Genomic DNA, 14,222 nt, shown 5'->3' on the forward strand with positions numbered 1-14,222 from the left:
GAGGGCTAGGGGGCAGGCGACCACCCGGGGCCGGTTCTGCGGCGCTGTCTGGACAGCTCAGTGCTTAGGCCGCGGCAGGTCCACCATGTCTGCAGTGGAAACCCCAAAGCCCAGCGGCTCGGTGTAGACACGGAGGTTTCCATCGGTGGAGGGCTGCAAGCACCGAAAAGGACTTGCCGCGGGGGTGAACGGCAGGGGGCCGCCGCTCTTCACTGCGAGGCTTCGGTTCTGCGGGAATCAAAGCCACATACTGGCGTCACTCTGATTTTAAAACAAATCCGGTCAGAAGGAGTCGGTGGCGAGGATGCCTCAGCTCTGCGCCGCGGAGGCCAGCCTTTGCCGGCCGCAGCCGCCGTCTCCACGGCAACGGGCCGCGTCTCCGAGCGGAGCCTCTCAGAACGGCGCCACGTAGGGTCGACGCGAGGGTGACGCACTTCCGGTGATGGTCACGCCCCCTCCCGCGGGGGCGTGGCCGCAAGTTCCGCGCGCCGGCCGCGCTGGCCTCCGGGTCCCGGCGGGGTCGCCCGTGTTGCTCGGCCCGCAGGAGCCCAATCCTCGGTGGCCTCCGGGGCGCCACAGTTTCGGAGCCCAAGCGGACAAGGAGCCCGGCTCCTTCCCATCCAGGCTCACGCTGCTCGGCTCCGCGCCCCCGGTCCCCGGCGTGGTGACAGGTGCGCCGAGGCCGCCGCCTTTTGACAACGTGTACCACACGCTGCCCGACGTGAACGCGCCCTCTGTCCGCTTTTGGCGCGGAGGCGAGCCCGGGCCCTTCCCGGGAACAGTGCAGGAGGCTTCCCCGTCGCTGTCGGGGCACGGGCCGGGACTCCCTCCCTCACGCCCCGCCTCCTGCGGCCGCGTGCGTCACCTTCGTTGCTGGGCCTCCTGGGAGTTGTGGTTCGGACCCGCCCCTCCGGCTCCGGCGACAGCGGGCTGCAGACTACAACTCCCGGCAGGCCCCGCGGCGGCCCCAGGAGCCCCGAGCTCGGGGTCCTCGGCTGCCTCAGCCGGTGGTCTCCGCGCGGCAGGGCGGCCTGGCTGTCGGGGGCTGAGCAGCAGAGGGGCCGCTGGCAGGCTGCCACACACACCGAAGCCGTTGGCAGGCCACTGGCAGATAGACTCGGCTCTTCTCTGGCCCTGGAGCCCCCAGGCCGAGCGGGCGGGACGCAAACTTCCGGGCAAGTGGAGGGGTCGACGGGGGCACTAGGGTCTGGCCGCGACCGCGGCCCGGGGCGGCTTCCCGAGGAAGGGGGATGGGATGGCAGGAGGCGGGGCGGACCCGGGCGGGTGGGGCGGGGTCACGCTTGGGGGTGCGCGCCCGCCCTGCCCAGTCCGGCCCGGCCCGCCCCCGCTGTCCCCGCGGAGCCTCGGCCCGGGCACAGCGCCGGGCCCTGACGACTGCAGCGCCCGGCCGCCGGCCCTCCGGCTCCACTCCCGCCGGCCGGTAGTGTTCGGGCGCTGCGGCTCCTGCGCGCACCAGACTGATTGCTGCAGCAGGAGCGAGGCCGCCAGAGCCCAGGGAGCCCTGCAAGGCGGGAGGCAGGCCCCGGGGCCCCGCTGGGTGTCGCGGTGTTGGCGGGGGAATGGACATGTAGACAGCGGGCAGCCCAGGAGCAGTCGGGTCGGCTCCGTCCGCCCGCCGCGGTCCCGTCGGAGGTGCTAACTGTGCGTCTTGGCATCTCCCAGGCGCCACAGGGTTGGATGGCTCAGGGCTTGCGCTGAAGCTCGGCAAGGCTAGAGGCCAGCCCCCAAGTCTCCAGGCGTCAGGGCTGCAGCCCAACAGGCTCAAGGCGGGCAGGGGGGGCGACTGGACGGCCAGACAGGTGAGCTCTTGACGGGCTTGTGGTGTGATAGTTTGGATTTGGCTGTTTCATCCTGCGGATTCTGTTTGATGCCATGTCAGAGGAGTTTTGGTTGTTTTTGCGTGTGTGTGTATGTATGTGTGTGGGTGATAATTCTGCTTGCCAGTCCTCTGCGTTCAGAACCGATCGAAGAAATAAGGAGAGGTGCCGAACGGGCTTCTTCCTGGTGGGCACCTGTGGGGCTGGGGATGAGGCAGTCCGAATGCAAGCCTTGGCAAACCCAGTCCTTCCTGGCAGGTGCCCTCCTGGCCTCTTGCTCCAGATGCAACAAGTATCTGAATGCCATGATCCCGCGCAGAGTGGCCCTGTGCAGTGGTTGGGGCGTGACACCCCAGTCTGCAGGGGGCCTGAGGGCTTCCATCTCAGGGCCAAGATTCAGGCGATGACAAGCCCTGTACTTCCTTTGGGCCTTCTGCCAGCAGGTGTCTTCGTGCTGGGCCAAGTTGGGTTTCCTAGGTGCTCTGTCTCAGGGCTTCCCTCCAGTCCCTAATGGGCCAGACTCCCCAGCACCCAGGATGTCCCCCTTTGTCTTGGCCAGACCTGCTACATGACAGGAGCCCGTGATTCACCAAGTTTTGCCAGTTGATTTTGCCCCACATGGTGTCGATTGAAGCAGCATCATCAGGCGCAGCCGGAGGCGCAGGGAGAGGAGCGGCAGCGCCTGTCGCATGTCATGTCAGCGTCACGTAACTGTATTCTTCTGAATAAAGGCAATTTGCCAACTTCCTAGCTAAATGGGATTTAATCTTGATGGCTTTTAAAAGTTTTTCCAATAAAATATTCACAAATAGGGAAAACCTCTTATTTCTACACTGTCCTAATGTATGCTGGCAGTTCCTTGAGACAAGAGAAACTAGTACCCAGCAGAACAGACCCAGATGTCCGCCTGTTTGGTTGAGGTGGTCAATGCTAGACGTGTAAAACTGCCTTTTAAAAACCATTTTCTCCAGACTTGCTTGCTGGCTGCCTGTGTGGTTTGCTGTGTTCTGTGTCGGCATGGCTGCTAGTTTCCAACAGGAAACCTTGGTGGCTGTCCAATTTGTGACCCAAGAAGTAGCCGCTAAGTGTCTGGAATGCTGACTCGAGGCTGGTTTGTGTTCTAAGGTAAGTTAAGTTTTGCTAAGTGTGCATCTGTCCCTTGAGTCCTCATGCGCTGACTGAGAGGGGTTTTTTTGTTTTTTGTTTTGAGAGAGACCGTGCGCGTGCGTGCTCGCGTACCAGTTGGGGGGAGGGTGAGAGGGAGAGGGAGAGAGAATCTTAAGCAGGCTCCCTGCTGAACGTGGAGCCTAACACAGGGCTCGATCTCACAACCCTGAGATAATGACCTGAGCCAAAATCAAGAGTCGGACGCTTAACCGACTGAGGCACCCAGGCGCCCTGCTTCAGAATCATTTTAAACATCTGCAGTGACAGCTTCTGTGGGGGTTTGGGTGCCAGGCAGGGGTATGGCCGGTAAGCTCTGAGGAAGATGTCAGAGTACGGGATTTCTGGCAAAGGAAGAAAGAGAACTCTCTGGGTGAATACCCCACTGAAATGGGTCCTCCCTTCCTCTGTAGCCTCTCTTGGTCTGGTCACTGCCTCCCGACTCCTGCCCCTGGTCCATTCCCCACCCCCTCCCCACCCAACCTGGTGGGACCTGCTGAAGGAAAGTAGCGAGCCCTAATACCAGGAGGGCTGGGCACCTGACGTCACGAGCATGCTCAACACTTGCTGGGCCCCAGGGACAGCGGTGACAGACCAGGCGGAGAGGTGGCTGGAGAGAAGGGATGGAGAGACCTGGAAAGCTACGCAGCCCCCTGTGCTAGAGTGCCATGCCAGGACGCTGCCGAGACGCAGGAGCTGGGTGGACGTGTAGGAAGGGACAGCAGAGGGGTGTTGTGGGGGCTCTGTTCAGGCCTGAGCTGAGGCGACACCATGCTGGATGGAGACGCTAAAGCAGAGGGTAGATTAAGACCTGCATGGATCGGTGCTCGGGGGGAGGAGACAAGGAGACTCCCAGGGCTGCGGGGACCTCCGGGTGTGAGCGCGCCGGGCGCCGGACAGAAGCGCCTCTCGCCACAGGCTGGACTGCTCTGCTGCTCCATGTGGGGCTGTCACTGGCTGAGGAGGCCCAGACCTGGCTTCTCATAGACCCTTCCAGGCTCTTCTCCACCCTGCTCTTCGTTCTCTGCCCTATTGCCATAGGGCAGGACCAGGCGTGCGTGGGCCACAGCTTGCTCTCCTTCAGGGTGCCCCCCCCGCCCCCGTGTCTTGTTGGAAATGATCCTGTGGCATGTGGCCAGTGGACCCACAAGACCAGCGGGTGAGCAGGTGTGGTGGCTGCTGGGCAGGCTGAGAGGCTGGCCGCAGAATGGCTCGTGGCACTTGGGTCCTTTCCTGCTCTGGGCCCTTTACTTGAGGGTGGAGCTGGTTTCTGGGCTCAGCAGATGGGGTACCCCTGCTAGCAGGGACCTTTCCTCGGGCCTGTCTGCCCACACGTGTTGGGTTTGTGGTCGCCTGGGAGGAGGCGCACTCTGGCTGAGCCTAGCTCAACAGGAGCCCATGGGAAGGGCAAGGAGTAGCTCAGTGTGACCACCGCTGCCAGTTCTCGCGGGTTCCCAGCATGCGGGAGGATCTGGCAGAGGTGGGCAGGGTAGGGGTGGGGCGTGTATGCGAAGGGGCACACCACCACTCCGACAGCGGGCCACCGGCTCAGGCCGTGCTGCTCTGCCCAGGTCACACGTCTGTAGCCGCTGCTGCTGGGGGAGCACCAGGCGGGAGCCCGCCGTTCCTCACCACCAAGGTAGCAGCCTTGGCCGCCTCCCCTTGTCTGGAGCTCGCGGGCACCGGAGAGTCACAGGCGTTCTCAGGGGGCGTTCTTGCTGTGGGCGTTCTCGGGGGGCCTGGGCTCAGCTGTGCTCCGTGGGAGAAATCAGAAGCACTTGGTGCTGCAGGCTGCTGTGGCCTCGGGCCCAGGTGCCCCGTCTTAGCAGGGGCAAGACCAGAAGGGAGGGCAGCTGAGAAGGGACAGAAGAGGGAAGCAGAGTGACCCAAGAGGTGAGGCGCTACGCGAACGAGCAATGAGGAGTTTCTTTGCAGAAAAGCTCCTAACTAGTCCGTGGGTTGGGAAGGTTTATCCTTCCAGAACACCCACCAGCTCCTGCAGAAGCCCCCGGAGGTCCTGCCTGGGCGGGGTGAAGAAGCTGCTTCCACAGGGAGCCTGTCCAGGAGGGAGGAGAGTTTGCAGAAGTCGGAGCTGGCCGGGTGGTGTACCCCTGAGAATCGGAGGGGGTCGTTGGCTCAGACACCAGGCTGGGCATGGACTGAGGCCCACCCCTATGGGCAGTGCCCCTACCCTGCCCACCCTGTGCTGGACACGGGTTTCAAAGTGGAGCTGGGCAGAGGGAGGGCGCCAGATGGCCTGTGGGGCTTGGCCCCTGCCCGTGGCAAAGCCTGGCCGCCACAGTTCTCACTGCCCACCTGCGGCCTCAACTGGGGGGCAGGGTTTCCTGAGGGGCCCAGGCCTGGGATGCCGAGTGTTGGACTTGGGGGTGGGGCGGGACCCGGGATCTTGGAGAGGGGCCCAGGTAGAGGGGTGACAAGTGGTTTCCCTCCTGCGTTGCTGGCCACTGGGCCCTCCCGGGAGCTGGCGGTAGCCTGGCTGCTCCTCACCTGCACCCCAGCCAGCCTCAGTCTCCCTCCAGCCTCCTGGGAGCCCTGTGAGGAGATGGCCGGGTTCACACCCAGACCTGCCTTGGGCAGGGCCCCAGGCCCGCTGCTTTTCCAGCCTCAGAGCCCTGCTGGCAGCACGGCAGACCGTCTTCCAGACCTGGAGTGCTGCTTGCCCTCTTGCAGTCTGGGAGTCCCTGCGTCCTCTCCAAGTCCTGTCGATTTTCCCTCAACTGTCATTCAAATCCAGCTGTGTCATTAATTAAAAAAAAACTTTATTGAAGAAACATATAATACAGGTCCCAGGTCATAAGTGATCAGGACAGAAACAGCACCTAGATCAGGAAATAGCACGTTCCTGGGTCCCAGAGCCCCCACGGCGGCCTCCACCACCATCTCCGTGCTTTGTGAACTTTTTGTGAATGGATTCAGATAGTGAACACGAGGGCGCTTTCCTTCAACATCTGCAGAGCTCTGCCCCCAGATGCTGGCTGTGTATAGTGTGGGGTTCGTGCTCCCCTGGGGGCAAATCACATCTCAGGACCCAGTTCATCCTTGAGGAGACGGGGAACGTTGTTGCTGTGAACACAGGCCCCCCTCCCCGTACAGTCTGGAGTGGGTGGGCTGCAGTTCTCCAGAGAAGACCCCAGAGTGACTCGAGGCACTGTCCACTGACCGAGGGTAGTGTCCCACTTTTGAGCAGCGGCCTGGTGACCAGAACCCTGATTAGTCTTTGGGCAGGCGCACCTGTGCCAGTGCTGTGCCCCTTTACCTTGGGGCGCCCACTCCTATGCATCTGAGTTCACTGCACACCGTGGGGACAGGCCCTCTGTGGGCAGAGCTGTCTTCTCGGGCCTGCGGCCTTTTCAGTCTCTTAGTGGTGTCTTGATGGACGCTGGTTTCTGACGTCAGCGCAGCCCAGCTTACCAACTGGCTGCGCGAAAAAGAGTGTTTTCTTCTGAAAGCTTTATTGTCTTACCTTTCATGTCGATATCTGCAATCCAAGTCAGTTAATTTTAGGACAGATATGTCCTGATGGGCCACTGTGTGCCAAGCACCCAGAACTGATCTCTCATCACAGGCGGACCCTCTGTGGGCATTTGCCAGGTCTTGTTCCCTGGGGGTCTGCCATCCTCTCGCCAGAACTGCCCCTCTCCTTCTGCTCGTGCTCACCACGAGGCAGGATCTCATAGTGGCTGGAGGGGTCTTTCCACAGAGGTGCCCACCTTTCCTCCAGGGCAGGTGCCATTTGCACCTCTGAGACTAGTCTCTGCTGCCGCGGGTGGCCAGGTGAGCCTCCTTTGGTTTATAGTGCACGCACTTACCACCTTTCTCTCTGCCTCAGGGCATTTGCACAGGCCCTCCTCCCCCTCCCTGCCTGGCTCTCCCAGACTTGTTCCCACCTGTCTCCCTGGCAGCCCTCCCAGAACTGGCGAGAGCCTGTGTGGCCTTGATGTGGCCTGAGGGTGCCATCTGCCTGCAGGTCCTGGAGCAGTCCTGCCCACCATGGACCCAGACCCCCAGGCAGGCGTGCAGGTGGGCATGCGTGTGGTGCGCGGCGTGGACTGGAAGTGGGGCCAGCAGGATGGCGGTGAGGGCGGCGTGGGCACAGTGGTGGAGCTTGGCCGCCACGGGAGCCCCTCGACCCCTGACCGCACGGTAGTCGTGCAGTGGGACCACGGCACCCGCACCAACTACCGCGCAGGCTACCAGGGCGCGCACGACCTCCTGCTGTACGACAACGCCCAGATCGGTGTGTGCGGAGGCCGCGGGCCCCGGGGGTGGGGGTGGGGCAGAGGCCCCTCGCGCTCCCTGACCCTGCCCTGCCCCCAGGCGTCCGCCACCCCAACATCATCTGTGACTGCTGCAAAAAGCACGGCCTGAGGGGCATGCGCTGGAAGTGCCGCGTCTGCTTCGACTACGACCTGTGCACGCAGTGCTACATGCACAACAAGCACGACCTCGCCCACGCCTTCGAGCGCTACGAGACCGCTCACTCCCGCCCGTGAGTTCCGCCTGCCGCGCACTGGCCTCGAGGTGTCAGGGCCCCGGTAGCGCTGGGTCCTGGCTTGCCGCAGCCCGGGCCTCGTGACGGGCACACGCGACACCTGAGCAGGCCTTGGCCTCGGGGGGTGGGGGCTGCCCCCCGCCCCCCGGCCACGCACTCCCCAGGCTGCAGCTCAAGCCCTTCCTGAGCCATTTCTTGGAGCGGTGGCCGAGGTCACTGTCACTCCGGAGGCTTGGTCATTGACACCAAGGGGGTGCCCTGTGGAAGGTAGCCCTGTCCACTGGAGCAGGTCTGCAGAGGTGGGTGCTGCGGATGGGGTCTCCGTCCTGGCACCAGCCCTAGAGCCAGATGTAGCTGGCCCCCCAGTGCAGCTGTGGTGGGGGCGGCGATGACCTGTGTGTGGCCGTCCGGCCAGCATCCCCTGTGTGAGACCTGGGCAGCCGGTGCTGGGAACTGACCCAGAGGCACAGCTGGGAGACCCTGTTGGCCTGCCTAGGGGGCTCCATCGCTGGGGGTGAGGAGGTGGCAGGGGGAAAGAAGCTGGGAGGATCTCCTGGGCTGGGGTGGCCTCCCAGAGGCCCCACCCACAAGAGGCTGGCGCCCTCGTCTCCCGGACGCGTCCCATGGCTCGTGGAGGGGCGGTGCGTGTTCGGTCCCAGCTGCCTGCTGGCCAGAGCGGGAGCAGGGATCAGCTGTCCGGGCACTTCTGGGCAAGCCTGTGCACCTCATTATCTCTTTGTGCAGAGCCCTCCTCTGGGCCAGACTGTGCACTGAGCTCTGGGGACAACCCTAACGGCAAGGGGCTCGTCAGGAGGCAGCAGGCGTGGGGGGAGGACCGCATAGGGAGGCCGTGCTGTGAGGGGGCCCGGAGTGGAGGCCGCTGACTGGCCGGGCCGGCCATACTTGGGCGAGAGCTGGGTGGGGCAGAGGGCTTGCGCCCTTGCCCTGCTTCCCGCGTGGCCCAGCACGCGCTCACTCTCTTGCAGGGTTGTGCTGAGTCCCCGCCAGGGCCTCCCAAGGACCCCGTTGAGGGGCATCTTCCAGGGGGCGAAGGTGGTGCGGGGCCCTGACTGGGAGTGGGGCTCGCAGGACGGTGAGTGGGGATCTGGGCTGCCACTGGCCGTGGCTGAGCTTCACTGCACGGGCTTAGCCTGCGATGGGGCCCTTGTCTCCACAGGAGGGGAAGGGAAGCCAGGCCGAGTGGTGGACATCCGTGGCTGGGACGTGGAGACAGGCCGGAGCGTGGCCAGCGTGACATGGGCCGATGGTACCACCAATGTGTATCGCGTGGGCCACAAGGGCAAGGTGGACCTCAAGTGTGTGGGCGAGGCAGCTGGTGGCTTCTACTACAAGGAGCACCTCCCAAGGCTCGGTAGGGTCTGGCCCCAAGGACACCACCCCTGCCTGCCCAGCTGCCCTCCCACCCTGGCTCGGTCCTGGGGCAGCGCTGCGTGTGGGGGGCCTGGGAAGTTGCCAAAGGGAGGGACGCCGCTGAGGGGGCCTGTTGACGCCCCCAGGCAAGCCCGCGGAGCTGCAGCGCAGGGTGAGTGCTGATGGCCAGCCTTTCCAGCACGGGGACAAGGTGAAGTGTCTGCTGGACACAGACATCCTGAGGGAGATGCAGGAAGGCCACGGCGGGTGGAACCCCAGGATGGCGGAGGTGAGCCTCCCCACCTGCTGAGCCCCCTGTACCTTCCCCTCCCCACATCCTCTGGACCCCCAGCCCTCCCGCTCCACCCAGCCACAGCCTCCATGACCCGCCACAGTTTATCGGACAGACGGGCACCGTGCACCGCATCACGGACCGTGGGGATGTGCGTGTGCAGTTCGGCCATGAGACCCGCTGGACCTTCCACCCTGGGGCTCTCACCAAGGTGCATGGGGGGCTGGGCTGAGCCCCGTCTGTTCGCTTCTGCATCCCCTCCACGTACCTGATCAGCTCTGGGAATGCCTTTCTCCAGCCCTGAGGGAACGGGAGGGCTTTGTGGGGGCCAGAGGGGCTGAGTTCCACAGAGGGAATCCAGGCACGAAGGGACACAGAGGAGGGTGAGGCGCTGGGGGCTGGCAGCCCAGACACTGACCTTAATTCTGCCGGCCTAAGGAAGCCACTACAGCATTACAGGTGGGAGGGGACTTTCTAAAATGCTCCCCATGGGTGTGGCATGGGGAGGAGCATGTGGGGGGCAGTGGAGAGGCCCTTTAGGAAGAGGGTGGACACAGTCCAGGATGGTTGGGACAGGGGTGGGCACAGTGAACTCTGGGAAACGGGGTTGTGCAGATAGGGGCCGTGGGTGGAGGCATGTACCCCTAGCACTGGGCTCTGGACCTGGAGTCCTGGCCCTGGGGGGGGTGTCATAAGACCCATGGTTTGCAGAGTAAGTCTTGTACAGGGGAGGGCACAGGTGTGGGGGAAGTGGCCAGGAAAGGTTTGGGGATGGGGGAGGAGTGGCCCCTAACCCCCACTCCCATGGCAGTCTGACCCCGCCCCCTGGTTGTCCCAGGGCCCCACCCCCACCCCTTGTGCTGGTCTAGACTGCCTGGGCCATGTTGCCTGCTTCTCCATCAGTGTGTAGGGACAGGCCCGCCTTGGCCTTCACCCCAGAGTTGGCTTTGGTCTGGTCTGGATGGCACTGCCTGGCTGTCTCTCTGGCCGTCACCCCCATGGCTCCGGGACTGGCCCCCCAGGACTGCTCTAGGTCACGTGTGATTCTCCTCCAGCTCTGAGGCAGGGGCTGGGGTCAAGTTCGGGTCTGCCTGTCCTGTGGAGCCCGGTGGCGGTGCTCTTCTGCTCCACGGCCCTGGGCAGCCACGCTTGCCTGGGGCGCCCCTCACGTGCCTCTCTCTGTCACTCAGCACAATGCCTTCTGGGTGGGCGATGTGGTGCGGGTCATCGACGACCTTGACACAGTGAAGCGGCTGCAGGCCGGGCACGGCGAGTGGACAGATGACATGGCCCCTGTGAGTGCCCCCGCTCCCACCCCCACCTCCCCTCCGTCCCTCCCAGGAGGCCCGCCTGTGACCCTACTGTCTCCCGCTCAGGCCCTGGGCCGCATTGGGAAGGTGGTGAAAGTTTTCAGAGACGGTAACCTGCGTGTTGCGGTCGGCGGTCAGCTGTGGACCTTTAGTCCCTCCTGCCTGGTGGCCTACCGGCCCGAGGAGGACGCCAACCTGGATGTGGCCGAGCGCGCCCGGGAGAACAAGAGTGCGTGGGCCCGGCTCGGGCGGCGGGCGGGAGGCAGAGCCGCTCCTGGCCACCCCTGAACTCGAGCCCTGCCCCACCCAGGCTCCCTGAGTGTCGCCCTGGACAAGCTTCGAGCCCAGAAGAGTGACCTCGAGCACCCAGGGAGACTGGTGGTGGAGGTGGCCTTGGGCAGCGTGGCGGGGGCCCTGGACCTGCTGCGGAGGCACCCAGAGCAGGCGAGCTCCCGACACCCCACGCGTCCTCCCCTCAGCCAGCCCGGGGGGCGGGGCGGGCCGGGGTCTGACCTGCAGACTCTCGGGCAGGTGGACAGCAAGAACCAGGGCAGGACCGCCCTGCAGCTGGCTGCCTACCTAGGCCAGGTGGAGCTGGCACGGCTTCTGCTGCAGGCGGGGGCAGCCGTGGACCTGCCGGATGACGAGGGCAACACGGCGCTGCACTACGCCGCCCTGGGGTGAGGCCTGGCAGGGGCGTGGGGGCGGGGGGCTGTGAGTCCAGCCGGTGGGCATCGCACCGGTCCTGCTTCCTCTTCCATCAGGAACCAGCCCGAGGCTGCCCGCTTGCTCCTGAGCTCCGGGTGCGGGGCCAACGCCCTGAACAACACCCGGAGCGCAGCCCTGCACGTGGCTGTGCAGAGGGGCTTCCTGGAGGTGGTGAGGGTTCTCTGTGAGCGCGGCTGTGACGTCAACCTGCCTGTAAGTGCTGGGTCCCCTGGCCCCGGGCTCAAGCACATGACGGCATTTAGCTTCCTGCCGAGTGACCACTGGCTCCCCGCCGGCAGGATGCCCACGCTAACACCCCCCTGCACTGTGCCATCTCGGCGGGCGCAGGCGCCAGCGGCATCGTGGAGGTCCTCACCGAAGTGCCGGCCATCGATGTCACTGCCACAAACAGCCAGGGGTTCACCCTGCTGCACCACGCGTCCCTCAAGGGCCACACGCTGTGAGTTTGGGGTGTGCACAACCAGTGGCCAGGCTCCTGGTGCTGCTGGGCCACTCTGGGGACACTGCTGACCCCGGGCATGTCTCCCCACTCGCACAGAGCTGTCAGGAGGATTCTCGCTCGGGCACGGCAGCTGGTGGACGCCAAGAAGGAGGATGGCTTCACGGCCTTGCACCTGGCCGCCCTCAACAACCACCGGGAGGTGGCCCAGATTCTCATCCGAGAGGTGTGGACACAGGGCCCTGGCCCAGCCCGGGGCCTCGGGGGTCAGGGCCCACCTGGGGTTCCTGGGCTGAGCCTGTGCCTGCCGCCTTTGCCTCTCCTCAGGGCCGCTGTGATGTGAACGTTCGCAACCGGAAGCTCCAGTCCCCACTGCACCTGGCCGTGCAGCAGGCCCACGTGGGGCTGGTGCCGCTGCTGGTGGACGCCGGCTGCAGTGTCAATGCCGAGGATGAGGAGGGGGACACGGCCCTGCACGTGGCGCTGCAGCGTCATCAGCTGCTGCCCCTGGCGGCTGATGGGGCCGGGGGGGACCCGGGGCCCTTGCAGCTCTTGTCCAGGGTGAGGAAGTGTGGATCTGGGTGCTGAAGAGGTGGGCCGTAGTGCCCGACTGCAGGCAACGGGCAGGGCCTGCGGGACTGTCCCCCTCCACTGGGGGTGTCTGACCAGGGAGCCAGGCCTTCTTGGGGGTGGTTTACTCTGGGGGCTGTGGTTTGCCAGAGGCGTTTTCTGCGACCCAGTCACCGAGGCGTGGCCTGACCAGCCTGGGAAAGGGAATGGGGCGCGGTGGGGGTGGGGTAATGTCTGGGAACTCAGCCCCTGCCCTGGAGTTCCCTGGCGGGGGCGCTTTTCCTGCCTGCCTCCCTCCTGTTTCAGCGGCCTCAGATGGCGAGGGGCTGCCCGGGCCTCGGGTCAGAGGTAGAGTTTACCCGCAGGCCAGTGGGCCGGCCCTGGGGCCTGCTCCGGCGCCCGCCCTCACTGGCCTCTGTCTGCCGCCCAGCTACAGGCCTCTGGGCTCCCGGGCAGTGGGGAGCTGACGGTGGGCGCGGCGGTCGCGTGCTTCCTGGCGCTGGAGGGCGCCGACGTGAGCTACGCCAACCACCGCGGCCGGAGCCCGCTGGACCTGGCTGCCGAGGGCCGCGTGCTTAAGGCTCTGCAGGGCTGCGCGCAGCGCTTCCGGTGAGCCCGGCGGGGGCGGGGGCGGGGGGGGGGCGCGGGCCCGGGAGCCCCGGGGCCCTTTCAAGCCCCTCCTCCAACCGCAGGGAGCGGCACGCGGGCGGCAGCGGGGGCGCGGCCCCAGGCCCGAGGCTGGTGCTGGGCACCCCTAACACCGTGACAAACCTGCATGTGGCCGCGCCGTCGGGGCCCGAGGCCGCCGAGTGCCTGGTGTGCTCCGAGCTAGCGCTGCTGGTGCTGTTCTCGCCGTGCCAGCACCGCACGGTGTGCGAGGGTGAGTGCGGGTGTGTGTGTGTGTGCGGGGGGGGGGGTGTGCCCGAGCCCACGCGGGCCCGCCCAGCCGCGCTCCCCTCCCCCCGCAGAATGTGCGCGCAGAATGAAGAAGTGCATCAGGTGCCAGGTGGTCATCGGCAAGAAGCTGCGCCCAGGTGGGTGGCTCGCCCTGGACCCGCGTCTGCGCGCACGTCCCGCCCCCACGGGCGCGGCCACGCCTCCACCCGCGGCCCCGCCTCTCCTCACCCCTCACCCCGATCCTGGCCCGCAGACGGCACGGAGGTGGCCAGCGCGACCCCGGCGCCCGGCCCGCCGCGGCAGCTGGTGGAGGAGCTGCAGAGCCGCTACCGGCAGATGGAGGAGCGCATCACCTGCCCCATCTGCATCGACAGCCACATCCGCCTCGTGTTCCAGTGCGGCCACGGCGCGTGCGCGCCCTGCGGCGCCGCGCTCAGCGCCTGCCCCATTTGCCGCCAGCCCATCCGCGACCGCATCCAGATCTTCGTGTAGCCCGCGCCCCCCCGCCCCGCCCGCCTCGCGTCCCGGCCGCGCCCCGCCACGTTCAGGAGCCACGTCCCGCCGTCGCCTTCGCAAGCCCCCACCCCGTGTTTTATAAAAAGATTCTCGGACTTTTCCGCCTGGTGCCTGCCTGGGACGGGGACCGGGCGGGTCCGCACCCCGGCCCGCCGCGCCGCTGCCCCCCACCCGGGCTGTTCTGACCCTCCCCTTTTCCGCCGCTGCCCTGCCCCGGCTCCAGAATCTGCGCTTTGGCCAGTGCCCCGCGCGTCCTGCTGTTTCTAGCGCTGACGCTTCCAGACCCCATCTCCTGAGCCAGAGTCCTCTTCCCGGCCGAGGCGCAGGCCGCCTCCCACGGTCCTGGCCTGGGTCCATGGAAGGATGGGCCTGGGAGCGTGGGGTCCTCCAGAAGGGCCGGGTCGCCAGAATCCGGGTGTCTGCCCAGCTGGTGGTCTTCCTCCGACCCCCTGCTGCGTCGCCCCCACTGCCCCTTTCTCTTTCTCCCAGGCGGACATTGTAGTCGGCTCTGGCCCTGTTCTCGCGGTGGCCCGTGGGGTCCCTGCTAAGCAAGGGGTTGGGGGAGGTGTTTCTTTCGGGCCAG

At 65.7% G+C, this 14,222-nt stretch overlaps 2 protein-coding genes across 7 annotated transcripts; both read left to right on the forward strand.

The window, feature by feature from the left end:
• The first annotated feature begins 421 nt into the window (after window positions 1-421).
• Window positions 422-2,810, forward strand: LOC113270683 (collagen alpha-1(III) chain-like). Its single transcript, XM_057305349.1, has 2 exons — window positions 422-1,175; window positions 1,684-2,810. Exons 1-2 carry the CDS (start codon window positions 443-445, stop codon window positions 1,830-1,832), a joined length of 882 nt encoding a protein of 293 aa, XP_057161332.1. The 5' UTR covers window positions 422-442; the 3' UTR covers window positions 1,833-2,810.
• On the forward strand, window positions 1,727-13,734 carry MIB2 (MIB E3 ubiquitin protein ligase 2). Of its 6 annotated transcripts, none has more exons than XM_026520068.4 (19): window positions 1,727-1,820; window positions 6,991-7,260; window positions 7,341-7,512; window positions 8,502-8,608; window positions 8,693-8,887; window positions 9,033-9,175; window positions 9,282-9,389; window positions 10,369-10,473; window positions 10,555-10,717; window positions 10,799-10,932; window positions 11,020-11,168; window positions 11,253-11,409; window positions 11,496-11,656; window positions 11,756-11,882; window positions 11,984-12,217; window positions 12,657-12,835; window positions 12,919-13,106; window positions 13,195-13,260; window positions 13,377-13,734. In XM_026520068.4, exons 2-19 carry the CDS (start codon window positions 7,014-7,016, stop codon window positions 13,613-13,615), a joined length of 2,874 nt encoding a protein of 957 aa, XP_026375853.1. In that variant the 5' UTR covers window positions 1,727-1,820; window positions 6,991-7,013; the 3' UTR covers window positions 13,616-13,734. The 6 variants fall into 6 exon arrangements, with proteins under 6 accessions (XP_026375853.1, XP_057161331.1, XP_044247380.1 ...); XM_057305348.1 differs by having other exon boundaries at window positions 1,787-1,820; window positions 6,991-7,043; XM_044391445.3 differs by lacking the exon at window positions 1,727-1,820 and adding an exon at window positions 2,875-2,963 and having other exon boundaries at window positions 6,926-7,260.
• Window positions 13,735-14,222: the final 488 nt, after the last annotated feature.

The sequence above is a fragment of the Ursus arctos genome, unplaced genomic scaffold (genome assembly GCF_023065955.2).
Source record: "Ursus arctos isolate Adak ecotype North America unplaced genomic scaffold, UrsArc2.0 scaffold_32, whole genome shotgun sequence".
NCBI lineage: Eukaryota > Metazoa > Chordata > Mammalia > Carnivora > Ursidae > Ursus > Ursus arctos.